Consider the following 24,311-nt stretch of genomic DNA (forward strand, 5'->3'; position numbering starts at 1 on the left):
TGATAGTCAGGTTCTTCCAGGTGCTCAAAAGCATCTAATCATTCTTCTTTTTGGCAAGAAACTCATACTCTAATCATTTTTGGAATCAATGAATGTAAAGGACCATCTCCAGAAATCAAAGACACATCTACTGAAACACGCATAGGGTTCCCGTGGGCTCATGGACTCCCCCAGCTTACTGACTAGCTCACATTCAAAGCTCTGGTTTTAGAGAGTTTTTGTTATCCTATTTTACCCTCAAGTGTTTTCATTGGCCTTGTTTCATTTGTAAACAATTTGTAAATCTTTAAGAAAGAACCAAAGAACCTGTCTTGAATTCAGGTAAGCAATTTCAACTTTTTATGATTTCATCTTTTTAAAAGACATTAATTAACCTTGGAAATCAAGATTGGAAAAAGTCAGGTCATTTCATTTTCAATCTACATTTGACTGAATAGTCCTAGTTACAAAGTCATAGTCCCGGAGGGAGGCAATATAAGGTGGAAATGCCTGGAGGGCCTCCTTCATTGGTTATCGCTTCTAGGCCATGCTTTTTTCTCAGAGGCTGGTGAGTCGGCGTTTCGGTAGCTTACTGACAGAGAGGTCTTATTTTGGACACTGACACAATGTGCCAACTGAGATAAAAGTAACTTACATGTGGGTTTTCCCAGACTGGCTACATGTGAATCGTAAACTAATTTATACTTGATTGTATGTGATCTTTAAAGCCCAGGTAGACTTAATAAATAATATTGATCTTCCCACTATTGTATACATTTTAAGTATTCAACGTTGAAAGAAAATAAATCTCTAAGTTAATAAAATAGTGCAATCAAATCCTTTATTTATTTTTTCATTAGACTGAAATAATAAACCAAATGAACAAGGAAAATGTCAATCAAAGGTTTAGCATGAAGCATTAATTCCCAGTAGATAATGTCAAGAATATTATGAAAATATGCACATTGCCTGTAATTGAATTGCAGAAAATCAATGCATTTACCTTCGAAAAGCAGAGGTATTCATTGCCTTCAAGCTTCAGTTTAGGACCTTGGGCGAGGAGCTGAGGGTCTTCTGGTTTTGTTATGAAAAAAAAAAGGAAGGATCGCTCTGGAAAGGAAACTCAGGTCATTGCTATCTCAACCCGCATCTATCCAAAGTGGATATGGCCCACACGAACAGTTCTGCCCATCATTCTTTGCCAGAGCAGAAAACAGGCTCTAAATAAAATAGTCTAAATGATCATAAACCACAAATAAGAATGGAACATTTAAAATAATAATCCAGTTAAGCAGCAAAAACGGAACACATGATCTTCTTCAATCAGAAATGTGTTGTCAACTTTTGCATATGCTATTGAGCCAGCAACCACATTTTAACTTTTAATTAGGAGACATTAAGAGATAATTCGGAGCAAATAACAGAACGATGAACCTACAAAAATTCACCAAGGTCAAAGGAAGCACACCTTTAGCCACAGCAAGAAGTGTTGTTCCATGAAGTCAGGGAGTGATGGTGACCACTTCGTCTTCCCCACAGTCACCTCTGAGGCAAACTTTCTAGGAGCAACATTGCTTTTTGACAATAGCAATGATGACTGTAATCGGGGGATCGCCATCAAAACCAGAGAGTGTACATTCCTTAGAGTCGAGACCCTCAAACCTCAACGAACACCATATGTGAAGAAACAGAGCAAATCCCAACAAGCATACACACAACAGAAGTAATTCATTTACCAGAGACCAATACAAGCTTGAATATGCATTTTCCAGAAGGAAGGAGGAGCCAACAGGCCACCTGCAGCTGTCAAACCTGTGGCTGTGAAACAAGGCATTTCAAAATCCACACAACCCGCGAGTCATCAGTGAGAAACAAATGCTTTGTCAAAAAAAACCTTGGTTGATGACCCACCATGTGGATCTTTGTATGTGTATATTTATATCTATTATGATAAAAACCAGCTTGCATGAAGGTCATAGTCTATCTACTTTGAAGTTATAGCACACATACTAGAAGCAATTTACAGAATTTGTCCAGTTTGCATATACAGGAACTGCAAAATGAATTAAAATACATTGAGATATAGAACACCCAAAATGTATTTATAGAAAGCTCCCAGGATTGACAGGGATTGGCCGTAATCAGCGACTTGCCACCATTGAACAGGAACTATAATCAAGAAAAAGGAGAAAAATCCAAGGAAAAATGGAAAATTAAAAAAAATTCTTTCTTTTATTTTTTCTTATTTAAAATAAGGTTCTCCTCGTTGCCTCGCAGTGGTGATCATGTTGTTCTTGCCCCCCAAAACTGGGGTGTCGTTTGGTGATAGTTGGTATGTCCTGGAGTCTTTTGATCTCTGTTGGCTTCCTGCAATGATGGGTCTTTTAGTAGGAAGTGGTGATCTCCATAGTAAATATTTACTATCCCGATGACGTTCAGGCCAACCCCTGAGCCCTCAGTGAGAGGATGCTTTCAGTATCCGGAAGAAAAGGGGGAAAAAGAGATGTTGCTATCGGAACATGTCCTATCACTTCACACTAATTCTCTTGAAATGAAAGATCATGGGCTTTGCCCAAGAAAACATTATGGACAAAGCGAGTGAGGGCCTCTTCAGTTATGCTTCCGGAAGCAGGTGCTCCTTGTCTGGGGGATTAGGCTACAGTGGGTGCGTGGTGGTGCTTGGTGTTTAGGGTCAACTTTGCTGTCCGCTCCGTAGGTTTTACAGGCGATTTGCTCTTTGCTTTAAGAAGAGAAAGTGATATTGGAAAAAAGTCAGCACTTTAGATTAAAGCAAAGCACCCTTCACAAAGCCACAAACAAGAAGCAGGACAGAAAGTCCATGGCTTGTAGCTATCCTGGCACCTGCGAAAGAAGTTATAAGATATTCGCTCATCTTGAAGATTTCCAACGCTCCTTATCAGGCTGTTTTAAACACATACACATATATAGTTAATTAGCTCGCCAGCTTGGCTCTGCTGCTCATGAGTGTCTTGGCATGCACTGTAAATGACAACACATACAGAGTATTTCAGTCCCCGGACACGGGTCGTGTGTCTGTTTTCAAACAATGCCATTCCACGGGGGGTGGGGGGGAGGTGGGGGGAGGGGGCCCCGAGAGGAAGGGATCCCCAGTGCTCCCCGCCAGTCATCATTCTGGGAGGATTCTTCCTACCGTCACAGGCGGCTCCTATAATGGGACCTACAGACACGACCTGCTTTCCTCCCCAGACCCCGAGCAGCACAGGTGGGCACTTCCTTTTAGAGGAAGAGCTTCCTTAATTTTTACCCTTGAAGTCTGAGGCAAAGAAATGACAGTTTTTGGAAAAGCTTTGAGACTGTGTAAAAGGAGAGAATGCAATTGTAGTTTTGCAATTTTTCTGCATATAATTTATCTAATAAGTTCGTAGTTACAAACGATGTATCAAATAGCTTTATTAGTAAGAAAATTAGATCGTAATCAGGCTCAAAGCATTTTGTCTTTTCTTTCTCTCTTTTTCTGTCTTTTCTAGTTGGAGAAAGGTTAAGAGGGTTTGAAGGGGGTGAAGGTAGACACTCAACCTTTTGAATAATTCAGCTAAACCAGTTTCGGTCCACATTGGCAATGACTACAACTGAGGCAAAAGCAGGCCCTGTCAGAAAGTCACGGCAGCAGAAAAGCTAGGGACTCGGTTCTCAAATGACCGTCCAGTGGCCTGGCCTTGCTGTCCTGCCAGGTGTCCTTAGTGCGGTCAGTGATTGGCTGCCTTCCTTCGGTAGGTGAGCCACATGTCACACTACGTCCTCACAGAAACCCAACGACTGGAGACCCAGAGGTTAGTGATGGGTCTCGAGAGCCTGTTACTTCTCTCAAGCTGGGCCTGAGGTTCAGAAATGCGGAAGGGACAGTAGAGTAGACGTGCAGCTCTAAGGACAAGGAGTGTGGCAGGGAAATTTGCACAATTTATGCAGAGCCCCTAGCACTGGGGCTTCCCAGAGTTAACCGCCTGCTCTTGTTCCCTTTGAGGAGAGATTCTTGGACAGGGATTCATTTTTTTGAAAAAGAAAACAAAAGGAATGATTGATTCCTTGGCTCCTTAAGTAGCCAATGGTATTTGACACAATGTCTGATATTGAATAAAGGGCTGAAAGTGCTAAGAGCAAGAAAACGACATAAAATGGTTCATTCAGGAAAGTCATTCTGTGAAATCATGGTTTCTTTCTTAGCCTGGGCCTTGAAAGCTGGCCAAAAGGCACGGGAGCTGCGTGTTAATCTCCCCTCTCTACGGCAATGAGCCCATCACAGGGTCCGCCTGACCAGCGTTCCTATTAGAAATACAGGGGACAGCTACTTCTTTTTGACCCAGTGTTTCCCACCATCCGATGTCCAGCATGTGCAAGTTAAAACAGAATTTACATGAGCAGCATCATTGCAAATAAATCCCATTATACACAGAGAAGGGTATTTTAAGGCAACCCGAACTTTGAACTGCCATCTCATAGCCGATATATCATTGTAATATAGTACCCGCTCCCCCCACATTATTCATCCACTCTACGCATGCATTTCCTAGCGCATTTTAAAAAAATATGTTTTATTGATTTTTTACAGAGAGGAAGAGAGAGAGATAGAGTTAGAAACATCGATCAGCTGCTTCCTGCACACCTCCTACTGGGGAGTGCCTGAAACCAAGGTACATGCCCTTGACCAGAATCGAACCTGGGACCTTTCAGTCCGCAGGCCGACGCTCTATCCACTGAGCCAAACCAGTTAGGGCTCCTAGCGTATTTTTAATTAAATGACATTTATTTCCATCAGGCCAATGACAAAGTTTTCTTCCCTGCACAGTAAATTATAAAGCAAATCACTGATTGTTTGTCTCTTTTTTCTACATTTTATTTATGCCTTGAATGAAGAGATATGTTCTTTATCTTGGTAATCTCAAAGACTTAGGCAGTGGGATTTAAAATGCTATAATTTGTCCTGTGTGCGTGTAACAGATATTCATCATTGTCCATTTCATTCGGAGGTACATTGTCCTGAATATAACAGTAGTTACTATTCTAAGTACAAACCTTGTTTATCAAACATGCTATGGTCTATTCTATAGACAAATTATATCTATATATCTATATCTATATATATCTATATATCTATATCTATATATATCTATATATCTATATCTATATCATCTCTATCTCTATCTATATCTATCCATATATATATATATATATATATATATATATATATATATATATATCTCCATATATAGATATATATATATCAAACTTTGGCCACTCATCCTGCTCTCTCTCACTATCCCAGCCAGGGACATTTTTCTTTCAGGAACAGATGAGAGCCAAGGTTGCAGTCAGGAGCCTTCGGTTCTAACGGTCTCAGGGGCCACTCACTTCTAAGATCCCAAATAAGGCACTACTTTCTTCCATGTTTTCTAAAATGAGTGCAATAATTATCCATGGTTTTCAATTTTAGTATGCCAGACATTGTGCTCAAGTAGGATCACCCTTCCTCCCTACCCCATCCTTCTCTCTCTCTCTCTCTCCCTTATTCTTTCTTTCTTTGCTCTGTGCCCAGGCCAAGCAGAATAACCTGTTATCCCCTTAATCCGGCCATGAATTTAACTGCCTCTTGCCCTCACATAACCTTCTGTCCACTGGGTCTCTTCCCATCACCTCCTTGTAGACTCTCTTGCCTCTGAACTTGAGCAGTATTTTGGTTTTGCCTTTCCTATGCCCCTCACACAGCTTACATTGACCTGTAACTCATTATATTTGTATCTTATCTCCCTGATGACCATACAAGCTCATGAAAAGCAAGGGGTGACATTTTAACAATGATTCGTCATTACTTGCCATGTCTAAACATTTGCCCCCAACACAAATGCTCTGTGAGGAAGAAAGGAAGGTGCTATCATCTATGTCACATGAAGAGCATGTGCAGAGCGCATGCCTGGAGGAGGGGCCGCCCGATAGAGCCTAGAGGTTTCTCTGTAGGTTCTACTTCACGGCCTCCTTCGACTTCTCTGTAATACAGAGGCCTTCACTTGTCTTTATGCTTAAATATTCTCACAGTGCTCTCTCAGGCGCCATTCTCCACGCCCTTGTAAGACAGGGAGGTACTTTCTCCATGTTGCAAGTGGGGAAAGTCTAGGGAGTCTGCTTATAAGTCCCAGGAGCGTAGGCACTTGGCTTCCAGCTTCAGCCCTTTTTGTGCTGCATACAACACCAGTCTCATCGCCTCCCCCGAGATGGGTGTCTGGGACGCCTTCCCCAGAGAGCGTCTGGGACCAAGGAGAGTTTGGCCAAGGAGAAATATGGGGGGAAAGTCTCAAATATTTTATGCTCATGTTAATGATGATTTCAGAGGACAACAGGAAGTCCCATCTATTTCTTTCAAACACAATGCCAACTCGGGTAGAAACCACATGCAGTTACACCACCACGTCATGATTGTCATTGTCACCGATGGCTAAGTCCCCCAGGTCCCTGCCTCACTGAACTCAGCACAGCGTCCCACTGAAAGTCTGCCTCGCCTCCCACCTGTCCGCCAGCGGGGAGAACTTAGCTCCCTTCGGCGCCTCCCTTCACACTGCGCCATCAGGACTATGTCTTCTTCCCTGGATCTAGGACCACGGGGCTGGGGCGCGGGGGGCCACTGAATAAGGCTGCATCCCTCCCCCGCTCTTGTCGGTCTCCAAATTGACGGGACGGGATGGGGCAGCTCCCATGTGTCAGTGCAGACGTTGTGCTAGTGCATCTCCACCGCCCTGCCATCCTGCGGATCAGGAACATGGAACTCAGGACGGGGACAGCGTCCCCCAGGGTCCCATGGGTGCAGGTGGAAAGCAAAGGCACAGAAGGGAGGACACAGCAAGGCAGTCAGAGCGCCCAGCAGACAGATGGGCTCCTGGCAGGGAACCCCCGGGGCAGGCAACCCGGCCCCATGGTGCCCCCCATCTGCTCCATCAGGACGGGAAGCTATTATTTATTTATTTATTTTTGATGCTATTATTTAAATGGACAGGAATCTTTTCAGAGAAAATGCACAACATGCTTCAGAGAAGAAAAACTTAACTATATATATATATATATAAAAAAAACTCGAATATTCAAATAGACCAAACGGCGGAACAACCCAACAACTGAACAACCAGTCGCTATGATGTGCGCTGACCACATGTCCTCTGTCCAAGCTTTTGACCCAAATCTGATGGACTGGGACCAAAGGCTATGCTGATGGTTAAAGTGCCACCATTAGTTAGTGACGGGAGAGACAACCAGAGTGCTGTCTACCAGGAAAGATCATCAGAACAGGACCTGGGTATTTCATTCAAAGGACCACGCGAGCACTAAGCAAGGTCCAGACAGTGTGTCCCACCTAACGTCCACCGCTTTCAACTACCCACTTTCTCTGGGGAGTGAGTCGCTGCTGGATTCCTTTCCTATTTGAGTTCAACTTCTAGCTGGTTCAAACAAGACAGGGGACAGTCAGGGCTCAGGGTATCTGTCTGCAGATTTGGGTACAATTCTCTCTACGTTTTTTCTTCTTTTTTCTTTTTTGGTTTGAGTGTCTAGTGCAGGGGTCCTCAAACTTTTTAAACAGGGGGCCAGTTCACTGTCCCTCAGACCGTTGGGGCCGGACTATAGTTTAAAAAAAAAACTATGAACAAATTCCTATGCAACTGCACATATCTTATTTTGAAGTAAGAAAAAAAAAACGGGAACAAATACAATATTTGTGTTTGCATGTGGCCCGCGGGCCGTAGTTTGAGGACCCCTGGTCTAGTGGAATCAAAAGAAGCAAGAAAAGAGAAAGAAAACAATTTCTCTCCCGCGGAGGCCAGTGGTCTGACCCCAGAACCTTTACTTTGTAACAGGGAATATGAGTGATACTTATCATATGAACAGACCTAAAGATGGAAACCTCCAATAATAAAGGCAGCGACAGCCCCTGATGTCATGCTGCCCGCGGAGAAGCCGGGCGCTCACAGGAGGGAGCGTCACTGGGAACAGACCAGCCTCGCTGCGTCCTCTGTCGCAGACGCCGGCCTCAGAGCGACAGCGGCGCCGGGAGAAAGACCAGAGCCAGCGCTCAGCGCAATCTTGCCTCTGGCTCGCACATACTATTTAAGGGAAAAGCCAAATAATAGGGTAATTATCTCCTAGAATTTTTTTGAGAAGAATACCTTTCTATCAGTTATTATGTGTCCAGTGCCAATTTCTTCCAGAAATCCCCTATTTCTTTTTAAGAAATGTGCTTCATTTTAACCCATTGCACAAACCGCTTATTTTATTGAGCCCGACTTGCAGGCAGGCACCGCCTACATGTCCTTTGTCATCATCGCACACCTCTCCACCGGTCCTGAGGCCACTCTGGCAGCTCAGGGAGAGCGGGGCAGTTTCTCACGGCCCTCTACATGGCAAGGCGCCTGGGGACACCCCAGTCACCTCGGAATGTTCCAGACTCTCTTCCTTACAACGAGTCCCTGTAGGTTCCCGGGTTTCCGCCTCCTTCACTGACTCAAAAAGGGACCCAGGAAAGTGACAGGACATTTTCACTGTGACTTGCTCATCGGGTAGGGACTGCTCTGGGTGCAGGCAGCGAGATGATGATGATGATGATGATGATGATGATGATGATGGGACAGTAGCTGATATTTCTTGAGCACTTATCATTCCCTCAGCCCTGACTGTGATCCGGGAGCTGTCTCAGAGGTTTTGCTGATGAAGGAACTTTGCTGAGGGGGACCTGCATTGCGCTTGGGTTTCCTCAGTGGGTAGGTGAGGCAGCTGAGGTTCAAAGCCAGTTCTATTAGACTCTACGAGAGAATTCGCCGCTAATTCCTCTCTCCTGGCCGTTCTGCACACCCGAAAGCCTTGCTTTCTCAGCTCTGCCCGTTAGAGATCTGTGGGAACGTGAGTGGCATAGATGAAGTGGGAGGGAGAACATATAAATGAGTGAAAAACAAGTGAAATGTTTTCAAACAAGAACACTTTAAGACCACTTATATTTAATCCCAGCTGGCTGCATCAGTGAGAATGTTTACTGTGAGCCCTCGCGCACAGGTATATACATAAGTGCTGCCAACGTGCTTGAGACCATGGACTCGCGGAGCTGAAATCTGCCTCCTGCGTGTTTTCCTATTAACCAGCCAACTCCGCACGCATAACACGGAGGTTGATATTCACCCACGCCTTCTTGGAATGATCACATGTTCCGCGTTAGGACGTGTGCTTTTGCCGCACGCGGCTGAGAAACGCCACATTTGTCCAAGGGCTTAAATAAGGACATTAACGTGGGGAGGGGAGTGGAGGGAATTGTGAGGACAACTGAGCCATGTGGGGTGGCATGGCTGCAGGTACGGAGACCCCAGGGCACTTATGGGGGCTGGTGGCTGGGAGAGTTTGCCCTGAGTGAGGAGGCTAGAGTTATCGATTACCAAGCAAAGAGCTAAGAACAACATCTATATTATAAAAACCCAGTGCCCCTAACACCGTAATGATCAAAGACCGGTCACCAGGAGGCTGTGTGCACAGCGAGGCACGTGTTGGTGGGCAGGCTGTGTGTGCGGTGAGGCATACGCGGGTGGGCAGGGACTTGACTCTGGGTCCCACGGCACAGCGGGGTCTGGGGTCCCGGGTCTCGCACGATTTCCCGCGGGTCTGGGTCTCACGTGATTTCACGCGCTGGGTCACTAGTATGTTCATGTTTTCGCGACTACTCTCTGATGGGAGAGAGAAGTATGGGCCACACCCACACTTTCTGCATGCTGCCCTAGACCCCCATCCTCAGCCTCATGAGAGGAAAACTCCTCATCAAAGATGGAAACATACCTCACAGTTTAGAGAAATGGCAACAGAGAGACCCAGAGCCAAGGAACAGAAGTAAAGGAAAGAAAGAAACAGCTGTGACTGTGAGTTCATTTTTCACACATCTATATATATAAAAGGCTAAGTGACTGACTTCCCGTCCGACCGGCCAACTAGCCAGTACATATGATGTGCACGGCAATTTAAAAATAAATGTTGACTTGTGCATATGCGATACATATAAAGCTCTCAGAATGTATATTATTGAAATCTCCATGAAATGATTTGTAATGGATCTATTATTGAAGCTACATTTGGAAATAGTATATCTATAGATAATATTAAAAATATATCTAAAAGTGTGATTCTTTGTCCCCAAACTGAACATGTTCATAAATTAAATGAAGAAATTTTGAATATACTCGATGGAGATTTTCACACCTATTTGAGTGATGATTCCATCGAATTAATGGATGATACTGAAAACGAAAATTTTCCCATCGAATTCCTTAGTAGTATTACTCCTTCGGGAATGCCGTGTCATAAATTAAAATTGAAAGTAGGTTCAATCATCATGCTACTGAGAAATATTATTAGTAAATGGGGTCTTTGTAATGGTGCTAGATTTATTATCACAAGATTTCAACCTAACATTATCGAAGCTGAAGTATTAACAGGATTTGCAGAGGGAGAGGTTGTTCTGATTCCAAGAATTAATTTGTCCCCATCTGACACTGGGCTCCCATTTAAATTGATCCCAAGATAGTTTCCCATGATGCCAGCATTTGCGATGACTATTAATAAACCACTCTAGACAGAGTAGGAATATTACAACCTGAACCCATTTTCGGACATGGTCAGTTATATGTTGCTTTCTCTCGAGTGCGAAGAGTGTGTGCCGTTAAAGTTGTAAATACTTCATCACAAGGTAAATTAGTCAAGCACTCTGAAAGTGTTTTTACTCTTAATGTGGTGTACAGGGAGATATTAGAATAAGTTTAATCAATTTATCAGTCATTGTTTTTATTAATATTGTTTTTACATCATGTTTTTGTTTTTATATCATAGTTTTATATCATGTCTTTGTTGTTGTTATATCATGTTGTTATTGTTATTTATTAATCAGTTTATATATTATTTTCATATACATTTTACTAATTTTCTTTAATCTCTGACACTTCTATTATAGAGAAAGGGCAAATAGTGATATTAAAATAGTTCTTCTAATTAATTTCCTTTCAATGTGCATGAATCTGTGCACAGGGCAACTAGTCTTCTTATATAAATGGAAAAATAGAAAGCTATCACCATATTTTATAAATACAGTAATTTGTCCAAGTTAAAAATTGATTTTAATTGTTCAGCATCATCTGTTTTTGAGGAAAAAATTATTTGACGACTGAATGCTATAGGATACAGAAAAGCATCAGTGATATAGCTTTAGAAAACACACTTGTTTTCACCTAAATAAAATTTCTTAAGAGTTTACCCATATATTTTCCATGTTTGAGCCAATGCTTTCACCATTTTCACGAATATAGCTATTTAAAAATTATCTGAATTAGTGTTTTAGAAATTATCTTCATAACAGAAATTTTCTTAGACATCAGAGTTAAGCAATTAACAGGTAGTTGAAGATTTTCTAAAATCCATATCCTACTTATCAAGGCATGCAAATAAAATGATACAACTATATAGTTGCAAGGGACTGGTCATCAAACTTCTCAGATATAATTTGTTATGAAATATAATCTAAAATAAATATTGTTGTTGTCATGGGTGTGGAATGAAGGATGGTCCAAGTGCTGATTTCTAATCCTCTCTCTCCATTAACACATAAGGGATCTGGGGCTGTTTTCTTAAAGATCGACCAAATTACATAAAAATTCACATCTCTTCTTAGCAGTGGTATTATCCTCATAAGAGCTCTGGCAAAGCAATATTCAATCCAGAAACATTTATTTATCTCTAATTATGTGCTAAGCACAGTGCTAGGTACTTCGATAACACCAAAAGGATCAAGATACAATTCATCTTTTTCCCGTCCTGCCGGGAGCCGGTCCATCCTTGCTGTTTCAAGGGACCTGGCATATATGGCATACGGTTCTTAATATGTTTGCTCACCTTCTTGGCGCTGTGTTTTAACCAAAGTCACCTCTCCGAGAAAGGTTGAATCCCCAGGTAGGGATTTTCCCCTGAAGTTAGGGAGGGAATATAACCCCTCAACTAAGTGCCAGGCGGGTAATTAATCCCTTTAACTATGAACAATCATGCTTAAACTACATAATCTTTTCCCCCTGGAATGGAGATAAGAAACGCCCTAACCTTTGTAATAGAGATTGATAGGATTGAATCAACTGGTATAAATACAGTTGTAACAAGACAGAACTCAGAATCTAGAGACAGAGACAGAACTCAGAACACAGAACTCATGAGACAGAATTCAGAAGACAGAAAGACACAGAACTTAGAACACAGGGCTTGGAAGACAGGACCAAGAGAGACAGAGCCTAGGCACAGAACCTACACAGAACGTTCTCCACGGACAGAAGAACTTCGCTGGCGAGAGCATGCTGGAGGATCCTAGACAGGGACTGGCCTCGGAGCCTGGAGGCAAAGCCTGGTGAGAGAGCATGGCAGGGGATCCTGGACTGAACCTGACTACAGAAATTGGCAAGAGAACCTGACTAGAACCTGGTGACCAAACCTGGCTGGAGAAGTCCCTGTGTCATTCCTTCTTCGCCGACTCCGTCCACACCTTTGGGGACCCCTGGACCTGCTGGGGTTGGACCCCGGCATCTGGCGCCCGAACAGGGACCCCTAGGTAAGCGCCCCGCACTCGGGACGGATAGGACTCCACCGTAGGAAGAGGGTGGATAGTCTTCGCCGACTCCGTCCACACCTTTGGGAATCCCTGGAACAGGATTCCCTTAGGTAAGCACCCCCCCTCTTGAAAACCCCCACACTCGGGACGGATAGGACTCCACCAGGGTGCTACAGACCCCCCTATAGAGGATAAATAGGGTAAGAAGGTGGATAGTACAGAACTTAGATTGAGAAGATGTGCCATACTGAGTCCAAAGAAAAAAGACTCTGTATTGATCTTTAGATTAAGAAGATGTGCCATACTGAGTCTAAAGAAAAAAGACTCTGTATTGATCTTTTAACATATATATGCTTGCTAGCAGAGGAGTTAAGGTTACTCCCAGTCAGATGGAACATTTTATACAAGAAATATGTCCATGCTTTTCTGAGGAAGGAAAGGTGCCAGAAAGGTAAATGTAGAGGCATGGGAGAAGGTAGGCCCAAGGAGCCTTATCCTTAACCCCACTGCAGCCTTTCCACCCCGGGAAAGTGCAGGATTGGCAAGCTCTCCCTGGGGTGATAGATCAGGACTCAGGTAATAGCAGAAAGCGCCAATCCTACTCTTAAAATGGATACAAGAGAGTGTTTCAGGTTTTTCTTTTTAATGCTTGCTTTTAAAAAATAAAAAAGGGGGAATTTGCCGGGAGCCGGTCCATCCTTGCTGTTTCAAGGGACCTGGCATATATGGCATACGGTTCTTAATATGTTTGCTCACCTTCTTGGCGCTGTGTTTTAACCAAAGTCACCTCTCCGAGAAAGGTTGAATCCCCAGGTAGGGATTTTCCCCTGAAGTTAGGGAGGGAATATAACCCCTCAACTAAGTGCCAGGCGGGTAATTAATCCCTTTAACTATGAACAATCATGCTTAAACTACATAATCTTTTCCCCCTGGAATGGAGATAAGAAACGCCCTAACCTTTGTAATAGAGATTGATAGGATTGAATCAACTGGTATAAATACAGTTGTAACAAGACAGAACTCAGAATCTAGAGACAGAGACAGAACTCAGAACACAGAACTCATGAGACAGAATTCAGAAGACAGAAAGACACAGAACTTAGAACACAGGGCTTGGAAGACAGGACCAAGAGAGACAGAGCCTAGGCACAGAACCTACACAGAACGTTCTCCACGGACAGAAGAACTTCGCTGGCGAGAGCATGCTGGAGGATCCTAGACAGGGACTGGCCTCGGAGCCTGGAGGCAAAGCCTGGTGAGAGAGCATGGCAGGGGATCCTGGACTGAACCTGACTACAGAAATTGGCAAGAGAACCTGACTAGAACCTGGTGACCAAACCTGGCTGGAGAAGTCCCTGTGTCATTCCTTCTTCGCCGACTCCGTCCACACCTTTGGGGACCCCTGGACCCGCTGGGGCTGGACCCCGGCATCTGGCTCGCCGACTCCGTCCACACCTTTGGGGACCCCTGGACCTGCTGGGGTTGGACCCCGGCACCGTCCCTTCATTAGCTTTTTATTTGAACTGTTCGGAGTTGGTTGAACACCACTTTGGCAGGTCTGTTAGAAGCAGCATACCTCCTGCGTTTGTATGGTGCCTTACAGTGCGTCAGCACCTAAGGACCAGGACTTTATTTCTTTCAAACCTTTATATTTTTAGATCTTTGGAAGTAGAGTGAGTTTTTATATTCAAGAAGGTTTTTTTTTTTTTTCCTACTTAGTGGTTATGATCCTACAGCTTGGTCCCTAAATGAGCATTTTTCAAATTAATTCTCCGATGCTAAGAGAAGTGAGGATATTGCTTTCATGGCAAATAAATTTGTTTAATCAGAAAAATTAAAACTAAAATGTTTTCCAAATGGCTGAAGAAGATGCCGCTAAGAAAGAAGAAAAAACTTGGTCCCATAATAGACTCCCTTACTGCACACGGCTTGACACCTTTGTATTTTGGAGTTGGGATATCTGATGGCGTTATTTACTCTTCATTACAATCCTTGTGTCTGTGAAGGTAATCGATTTGCTTAATTTGACATCCGTTTTCACTTTTTAATAGTTCTGTAGTGGTAGGCTTCACAGGATGAGCAGCTCCGAGCATTTACAATTTGCTGCAAGTCAAGCACTAAGAGCTTAATTTATAGGCGGTCTGCTTTATGCATCTAAGATTCTGAATTCATGCAGAATGCGCTCTCACTTGTTTGAAGCAGTCATATTAAATGAAACATAATGATCCTTTATAAATATTCCAGCGTATTGATTTTCCTTGACACTCCCAATGACCACAACATCGCTCATCACTTTGCCCCAACTCTGAAGCAGGGGCCGAATGAGTCATACCATTGAGAGGAAAAATGGTCACATAATGTTTTCTTTATGGACTTTATATGTGCTTGACTTATTTCATCAATATATATTTATCAAGCACACCGTTCTGTTTAGAAAAACAGAAATAGTAATTTGATGATCAGATTCTCCATTCAGATCCCAGGAAGCAAGGTATGTTCTTCATTTCATGCTACTAGCAATTTCTAAGTATGCCGCCTTCATAATATATGCACAGACACATATGTACATGCATGTGCATGTGTGTATATTCATATGTGCACATGTACATAGGTGTACATGTGTACATAGGTTTAATTTGTCATGAGCTCTATAATCACAACACCCCATTGTTTTACTTTGCCTTTCTTTCTATCTCTTTCTTTCTTTTTTTATTTCTGTATTTCTTAATTTATTTATTGACTCTATTATTTAGTTTGTTTCCCCTCTCCTGAGCTGTCATTGCCTATTTTTAAATTTGAAAAATTTTAAATATTTTCCCCCTTATAACCAAAGTAATAAATTATCACTGCACAAATGTTACCAATAGAGATACAATAATCAAATAATTAAAAATCATAACTTATCTTGACCTTTGATGTACATTTTCACATACTTCTTCCTGTTGTTTTTCTATGCACACATCTCAGATCGATTTAAAGTTTTGTGTTCTATATTTTTTTAAAGTTTTGCATCCTATATTTTTTCACAGTACATGTTGTGTTCAGTTTTTTTGAATTTCATTAAACATTATTTGAAAACATGACTCTAGAAGGTTTTTCATATGGTTTTAACACATTGACTAGGTCAGTGGTCAGCAAACTGCGGCTCACAAGCCACATGTGGCTCTTTGGCCCCTTGAGTGTGGCTCTTCCACAAAATACCACGTGCGGGCGCGCACGTACAGCGCGATTGAAACTTTGTGGCCCATGCGCAGAAGTCGGTATTTTGTGGAAGAGCCACACTCAAGGGGCCAAAGAGCCACATGTGGCTCGCGAGCCGCAGTTTGCCGACCACTGCACTAGGTGGCTTTCCCACTCTTGGCCATTTGCGTATCTCCCGTGACGGGAAGACCCTGGGACAGGCACCCCTGCCCAAGGTCTGGGCCACTTCCCGCTGGTCTCCTTGCAATTCCCTCCCGGGAGCTTCGCTGCAGGGACGAATGGGCCACACACGCTAGAGCCTGTGGCTGATCTCCCTCCCCAGGGTCCCTCCGGAAGAGAAGCACCCCGTCACCATGCAGGCAACAAGCCAGCAGATGCCCGCGTGACTGCAATCTTCACCTTCAGCTAAAAAGTCTTTGCCAAGATCCTATGCCCCACCGTTTGAAAAATAACTAGGGTTTTGGTGGGGTTTGCGTCAAGTCTGTACATACTTTTGAAAGCCCGACTTTGATGATAATATATTTTGCCCCTAACATTTTCTGTTTGTGTATTGCTGTCCTATAGAGAATTGATCTCAGCTTACATCTTTATTTTGTCTTTATCAATACTATATGACCATGTTCGATATCTCTAAGTCATTTGGAGTGGGTTACATAATCACAGCATCTGTAAAACTGACACTTTTTCCTTCTTTTCTTAAGTGTTAGACACAAATATTTCTTTGTTGTATCACTTTTTGGCTACATTTGTAGATTGAATACATGTTTTAAATTATGCATAGTAACATATTATTTTCATTTGCATTATTTTGTAGCTGGAAGTCTTCTAAGCCCCAAGCCTCTGATTTTATGCTAATTTTTCTATATCTGATATTTCTTTTCTGCTAAGCTCTTTAATCAATCAGAGTTCATTTGCATTTTTATCATACATTGTGATACTGTTTCCTTTTGTCATTTATTAATTAAACAAGTCCTTAATTATTATATCTTAATTCAGCAGGCATTATATTATTTTACATAATCGTACAGGTTTCCAGGCTTCTTTTCTCCGGTCATCGCTATTCCTATTTGTGCCCCTTAGTTATCCTTTGGAATCATGGTTATGTAAACATGTGTGTTAATATCTGACGGGTAAGAGGAAGAGAACTCACCATGGAGAGTGTGGCCATGAGCGGGGCTTACTCTTACGTCACTTAGTGCTGACAGTGACGGGCTGTGTGCGTGATGAGCTTTATAAGTAAGGACTCCAAGGTCCGGAGGTGTGGTGACCAGCTCACTCCACACCCGGTAGCCAGTGAATCTCAGACACAGATCTGCATCTGCGCGGCCACAGACTGGGCCATGCTTTTTAAAGGGTTCCGCGTCCATTTTAGTTTTCTCTCTTTGTAAAGTTTTAGAAATATTTCCACTTATGGACGTTTTCAGATGCGTCTGTAATTGCTTTCTGATTTAAAAAATTCGGAGGTTCTTTTTTGAAATCTTGCATATAATTAAGAGAGCAGCCAGTTTGTGTAATTGCAACTTCCAGATATCTATTGTTCATTCAGGGCACACAGCTCACATTCTTGAAAATCCTTTGGCTTTTCATTATGTTTTATAGGAAGGATCCAGTTCCAACCTTGGGCAAGGCAGCTGGTGGCTAATACGGTCTGGTTATATTGGGACAACTGACCAGTTCACGGCATTGTGACAGAAGAAAAAGGAAAAGTTCTGAAATTGCAAACAATAAGGCATAAGCCATGGCTGAAGCCCTGGCCTTCCTTCTTCGACTCAATACTGACTCCCCCCCCCCCCCCCCCCCCGCCCAAAACAAGGCAGCTACTTGCCACAGTAGAGCCCGGGGCGCAGCATTCACCTTCCCATTGCATTGCTGCCGAGAGTTGTACTAAACGAGCACAATGCGATGCTGGTCAAGCAGTTACCCCTTATGAGGCCCGGTCTGTGTATCTAACTGCATTTCATCCTCAGGACAAGCCAATGGAGACGCAAGCAGCTCTGAGCGGTGGGCTGTGATGTGAGCATCTCCCTCCCTGACCTCCGTGCCTGCCACCTGCGCTGGGAGTGGCGGCCCGAGGCCGAAGGTGGAAGCACCTGCTTCTCTCTGCTCTGCAGCCGGCACAGTGCCCTGTGTCAGGTGTCGGTGGCAGCAGAGTTCCACGGGAGGGGGAGCCCTCACCTTGCTTCTCGGACCTGGGTTCCCTTGACTGACAGAGTGAGTCTCTGCAGCTACTTCTCAACCCTTGGGTCATCCATCCAGGGAGCTGCTTCCCTGCAGCTGCGTGAAATCACTGGAGACCGGGGCTGAGTGCCCTGGCACATCTGCGGCATGTCCCTCCTCCACGACGGGCTCCTGGTCCCCACAGCGAGCCTGTGGGCCTTCCTGCACCGGCAGGGCCTGCAGCCTCCAGAGCCTTGGGTCTGCAGACCCAGCTGGTTCCTGAATTTCAGTGAGTTGAGTTAAATATGGTTCGTGGGAGAACTTAGCCAATATGGGCCATTAATCTACATATTCTCAGTTCAAACATATCTCTAGCAGTTTCCTTGGCCTGCATCCCACAAAGCATTGCCTCACATCTATTTTTCATCTTATTCATAGACACTCAATTTACATGGCTGCCCTCTAACTGACGGAATTGCAAGGAGCAGATTAATTTTACCAGCGTAAGCAGCCAAGTTGGATCATTAAAACCCAACTCAACAGCAAGGCCTGAAGTATACACCTGGCTCTCCACCTCCATGTCCCCCGTAGTCAGGTCAGGGAAACACCCTCCTGCCCGCCCCTCAGCCCCCCCTCCTCCCCACCGGCTCCCACCTCTGTTTGAAGACTGTTTCTGTTCAATCTGGCGGGTTCTGGAAGCTGCCGTGTTCAACCCGCCCAGGAGCCGGGGAGCGCTGGGCTCCCGCAGCTGGGGCAGCAGCCGCCCCTGGAGCCCGGTTTGCTTGCTTCTTGGTGGAAACACTGTCGCCGTGTTTCAGAGCTCGGAGAAGCAGCATTCCCGGCAGCGACTGGAGACGCCACAGAGCCACGTGGGAGCATCCCTACACCTGAGCCACGGCCAGTGCTCTTCCCAGAGCCAGCTGCGGCGCAGGAGCCAACACAAAGCTCCCCAAGGCCGCCTCAGCACCCGAGTAGGGAAACGGTCCCAGAGAAAGACCCGCTTCTGAAACAGTAGCATCTTACACACATACACACACACCTCATAGTAAGTGATAAAAATACTTTCTGACCCATAAGAACTTTTTAGAAGTAACGATTCTCATAATTTACTGCTCACAGAAATGCCTGCTCCGGTTCTAGACTCAGTAGGTCCTGGAATACGACTTTTGACAAGCCCGGGTGTGGCCCGGTTGGCTGCGCTACACTCTGAGAAACACTGGTGAGTAGTCTTGGTCAGCGCTGGCATAGAGGCGACGCTTTTATGTAAATATAATTGTAAGAGAAAGAAGGTGAAAGCCAACATATCCCGCTCCTCTCCCTCCCCTTCTCTCCCAACATGAGCGCCACCTGTGGGGGCCACTTAAAGAGAAGCAGGTGCGAGCTGCAGGGTCCGCAGCCAAGACGCTGTCTTGTCCTTAGGGAGACCAGCTACCCTGCGCTGCCTGCCACTCAGAGGCGCCCGAGCGTGGGCCTCCCAGCGCCGCCAGGAAAGTCCCCAGAAAACACTCCTAAGGCACAGGGAGCACAGACGCGTTGCTCTGGAGAAAACCATCGGTTCTGACCAGCAAATAGGGAACGACCCACACAAGGAAAACGGCCTTTCTGAAGTCAGCGAAGCAGGAAAGGACCTAAGAACACGCAGGACACGCCCTGAGGAAGATGAGGCGTGAGGACTGGGAACCCAGGAGACGCGGGGCTGGGAATCAGACCCTGCTAGCCGGCAGCGCTGCTCCGGAAACACCATGAGTGAGTGTTTGCTCTGTTGTGACCTGTTCCCTGTGTTAGAACAGACACAGGCCTGCTAGTAGGAGCTGGTGACAGAGGAGAGAGGGAGAGGCCCGTGCAGAGAACGAAATCCGTGTTGGTGGAACAGAAAGAGCCTGCTGTTCAAGGGTGTTGGGAAGAGACAATTAGTGGCCCCGGTGACTGGCTCCTTGTGGCAACGGACCGAAGACGAGGTGAGAACATTGTCAAGTTACTCAGACCAGTGGTTGTGATGGCGTTTGCTATTGAAAGGATTTGGGAGCCATGGAGGAAGAACATGTGTGTTTTGGTGAGAAAGCTGAGATGGTAAGTTCAGTTTTGAGTTCTGGGGTTGAGGGGGCCGACTCGGATGCCTGTTGCTGTGAGACAAACCACCTGGGGCCGTGTGCCTGAGGGAGACACGGGGCAAGGATCTCTCAGGGTCTGTGCCCAGCTGGCTCAGGCCGTGCTCACTGGGCATCTCTCACAATGCAATGAAGTGGCCGCTGGGGCTGAAGGTCAAGGTTGGCGGCTAGGGGCTTCGTTGGGCAAGGGGATGTCAAGGGAGCTGCACTTTTTCAGGGGTTGCTGGCTTCTAGGGGCCATGGCAGAAGCCGCCAGTCCTCTCAAAGCCAGGTCTGCAACAAGCATAGTGTGACTTCTCATCTTACAGCCAAAGTGGTCACGGGCCTGCCCAGGAGGGGGGCTAGAGGGAGGGGAAGAGGGGCCACCTCTCTGTGGGCACAGCCTTCTCTGCTCTGCCATGTGCTCACGGGTCATATATGTGGAGAAATATTGGGGGACAATAGTGAACCCCAGCCTGGCTCTCCTGAATGAAATCAGATTTGGAAACGTGAATGAATGGAGCCTGAATGAATGAGTAAATAAAGCATGGGCATTGAAATCAGCTTTATTTGAGTAGAACCTGAAAATGTATAAAGCAAAATGATAAATCAGGATTGGGTATTACGCCGAGTGGACTATACCATAGCCACCCGGAGACCGTGTTTTAGATAATAACCCTGCAAGTTGGGAAACATACATAGGAAGAGAAGCGGTGCTGGGCCAGCCCAGCTTCTGACGAGAAGTTAGAAAAGGTTATGTGGATAAAAAATGTTCTCCAGTGTTCACTGGTAGAGAAGATAGAAATGAAAAATGTTGACATATTTCAGGTTAATCTTTGGGATGAGCAGGTAACGTTTAGTGAGCATGGCTTTTAGTGAACACGGCTTCTATGAGCCAGCATTCCCCTCTGTTCACCTTCCTCTGGAAAAAGCAATGCCTGAGCTGCAAAACAAGCGGCGATTTCATGTGGAAATTGCTAGAAGATCTCTAAAGCTTGCCATTTAGCTCCAATCATAATACTCAAAAAGACGTATTCAAATACAACAGGTATTTGCAGAGTACGTTATATAATCCACCGTTAATAGTTTAGAAATAGGTAGGACATTTTATTCTATGCTTAGAATCCCTCATTGGAGTAGGTAATAGAATGCTTGATTTTTATTCCACAGCATGGGTTTCTGAAATCTAGCCGGGAGTATTCTATGTGGGCTAATCATTTCACTGCCATGATTTGGAGTTTTCTCTAATTAGGTGGTAAACTGTCTGCTGAGGCTGCTCTGTACATTTGCATATAGTGTCTAGTAGCTTCTTCTGATGGCATGAAAGGGAGGGGCAATGCCGCCAAAGACGTTAAATCTTTATCAGATAATGGCTGCAAACTTATAACCACTAAGTGCATATATGTGTGTGTGTGCTATTTATGTATAAGCACACACACACACATATATATTCTAGGTATGGTTTTGTTCTTTAATTTGGGAAACAAAAGAGACAATAAAGAGGAAAATGAGACAAAGCCAAGCAAATGGAGCTTTAGTGAAGGCAAGTCATCTATTCATCAGACTGACATAAATCGCCATGACCAAGGCCTCACCTACATCGCAAGGCAGTGCAGAGTCACAGGGCCCTTAGCCATGCTCTCTGCAGACACACCCACTAGCACACGAAGCATAGGGAGGAATCCTAGGTTGGCACACATTATTTTAAAAGCATTGTTCATAAGAAAGGACTTAAAGATATATCTAAAATAAGATATAATTATATATACCCTATATAATAGAAGGCCAGCGACCATAACGGCATCACAACCAGAATGATCAATTGACCAGTCGCTATGAGGTGCATTGACCACCTCTCCCTCCCCCCCGGCCCACAGGCTCCAATCGCCAGATGGTGAATGGGGAACCATGGGGAACTGGGATGGGTGTTGGCAGTGAGGTGGGACTGGGAACTGGTGAGCGGGCCGACCTCTTGGTCCCTCCCCCCAGCCCGCAGGCTCTGATAGATCACCAGATGGCAAACGGGGAACCGGGGTGGGTGTCGGCAGTGGGGCGGGACTGGCAAATGGGTGGAAAATGGCCCTGATCGCAGGCTAGGCCTGGGGACCCTACCCATGCACAATTTTGTGCGCTGGGCCTTTAGTGTATATACAATTATCCTGATGAAATGACCAGGTTTAAAATATTTAATGGCAAAAGAGAACTTGAAAGTTAGCCATGGAATTTTCTATTACCAATACTAGTAGCAATAATTTTTCGATGATAAACTATAAAGGGAAAAACATAAAGCGCGATACATATTTGTATGCCCCCTCCATCCTATAGCATTACGTCAAGTGTTGGAGCGAATACAGAACGTTCGCCGGGGTGTGCAAGGCACTGCCCATCCCAAGAAGCCCGTGTCCCCCATCAAGGCCGAAACTTCAGCGAGTTTCCACAGGCTGAGCGATGCAGACACGCATGCCAGCTCAGAACAGCTTTAACTTGCACAGCGGACTGTGGGCACGTCTGACCGAGCTGCCCACTCGGCATGGAGTTGCCTTATCTCTGCGCCACTTCCTGCCATTGCCATCATCCCTTTCCTCACGGGCAGCTGACGCTTCTCCTCCCCAACCAAAAACCCCCGGAGAGCAGCCCTGCCTAAAGCTACGGGTCCCTGAAGACGGGGTGTCTCTCTTTCATTTACATGTTGATGAAGTGAAAGTCTCTTAATTTGGGTCGTTATCAATACATAAATCTATAGAGAAAATGAACATGCATTTATAATGCAACCGACATGACATGATTTATTATTCTTATAATGGGTCAATACCGAAGGTAAAGAAATGAAAGTCCAGCTCTGAGGTCCCTGGACAGGCGGCACGGCCGGCAACTATTGGGGCGGGAGACATCCCCAGTGGAGGCCAGCCCCGGGCTCTCTGTGTCTCATCGTTATTTCAGCTGAGCTAGGGCTCCGACTTTCAAAACCGTCACGCATACACCTGGCTACTCTCCTTGACCCATCGTCCGGGGGAGGGTTGTGTGAGTGGCAAAATGAAAGGCTCAAAAGTGGTTTCCATACCTGATTGTGGGCTTTGTTTGGGGATTTTGGCTACCGCTTGCGGACTGGAGGTGGAGGGCATTCGCTGGTTGGCGGAGCTGTGGACGCTGCTGGGGGCGGCGGCCGAGACATTCTTGCGAGGCTTTATGTCTTGCAGCCACATGGGCGAGGCTTCGAAGGCCTGCATCCTGCGCGCGTGGCTGTTGGCGTTGACCTTCAGGTAGGCCTGGGCCTTGTGTTCCTGCAGCGCTCCGTAGTTGGCGTCCGTCACCCTGCACTCGTACAAGCCTTCGTCCTTTTTCCTCACCTTGGAAATCTGAAGCTTGTGGGAGATGTCATTGCCTTGGACTTTCACTGTCTGAAAGACGGCAGGGAAGAGAAATGAGCAAAGGGCTACACCAAACGACGGTGTCCCCGTGCTCTGCCCGAGCTCGCTCCTGTTGGAAAATGAGACTCTTCCCGGCCACTCTGAGAGCTTCCTGTGGTCTCAACCGTGAAACCCCAAGGTCGTAATTATCTCAATCTACTCCAACTGGCTTCACCAATCGTGAGCTACTTAGTTCAATCCAGCCAGCGCCCGACTCCACCAGCCGCGTGCGCCCTCGTTTCCCAGGTGCTGGTAACGGCTCTGCCATTTTCCAATCATGGGATTGGCCCAGCCGTGGGCAAACTACGGCCCGCGGGCCGGATCCAGCCCGTTTGAAATGAATAAAACTAAAAAAAAAAAAAAAAAAAGACCGTACCCTTTTATGTAATGATGTTTACTTTGAATTTATATTAGTTCACACAAACACTCCATCCATGCTTTTGTTCCGGCCCTCCGGTCCAGTTTAAGAACCCATTGTGGCCCTCGAGTCAAAAAGTTTGCCCACCCCTGGATTGGCCTCTGCCTGGTTAGCTCAGCTGAAGGAACATGAACCTGATGAGGTCAAGTCTAGCATTTACGGAGCCTCTTTCCTTCACGCTGGGCTCCCACTGAGAGATTCCAGAAATATTCTGCGGGTGACGGTGACCAACAGCAACCTCAACAGAGAAGGCGCGCCCCTCCCCACGTTGGAATGACAGTTAAAGGCGCCGGCGACATAGACTTGGGTGGTAATGACTTTTCTTCTCAGCTTTTGGAACCGTCTGACCTATCGTCATGGGGTGGCATGACTCAGGGTGCAGACTAATGCCACCTGAAGTCTTGTGGCTCAGAGTACACCCCCTGCCATCA

The 24,311-nt window shown here is 45.3% G+C and overlaps 1 protein-coding gene across 3 annotated transcripts in view; it reads right to left on the reverse strand.

Annotated features, from left to right (window-relative positions):
- Nucleotides 1-798: 798 nt before the first annotated feature.
- The window catches only part of VSTM2A (V-set and transmembrane domain containing 2A), a 28,105-nt gene continuing 4,592 nt past the window's right edge, over nucleotides 799-24,311 (reverse strand). The window contains exons 4-5 of one of the 3 annotated variants that reach the window (XM_059655905.1): nucleotides 23,117-23,453; nucleotides 799-2,719 (exon numbers count right to left, since the gene is read on the reverse strand). In XM_059655905.1, coding sequence (XP_059511888.1) covers nucleotides 2,631-2,719; nucleotides 23,117-23,453 — 426 coding nt within the window. In that variant the 3' untranslated portion in view covers nucleotides 799-2,630. Of the gene's footprint in view, nucleotides 2,842-22,969; nucleotides 23,454-24,311 lie in introns of those variants that run through there. The other 2 variants (XM_059655906.1, XM_059655904.1) reach the window with 2 other exon arrangements.

The sequence above is a fragment of the Myotis daubentonii genome, chromosome 10 (genome assembly GCF_963259705.1).
Source record: "Myotis daubentonii chromosome 10, mMyoDau2.1, whole genome shotgun sequence".
Lineage (NCBI taxonomy): Eukaryota > Metazoa > Chordata > Mammalia > Chiroptera > Vespertilionidae > Myotis > Myotis daubentonii.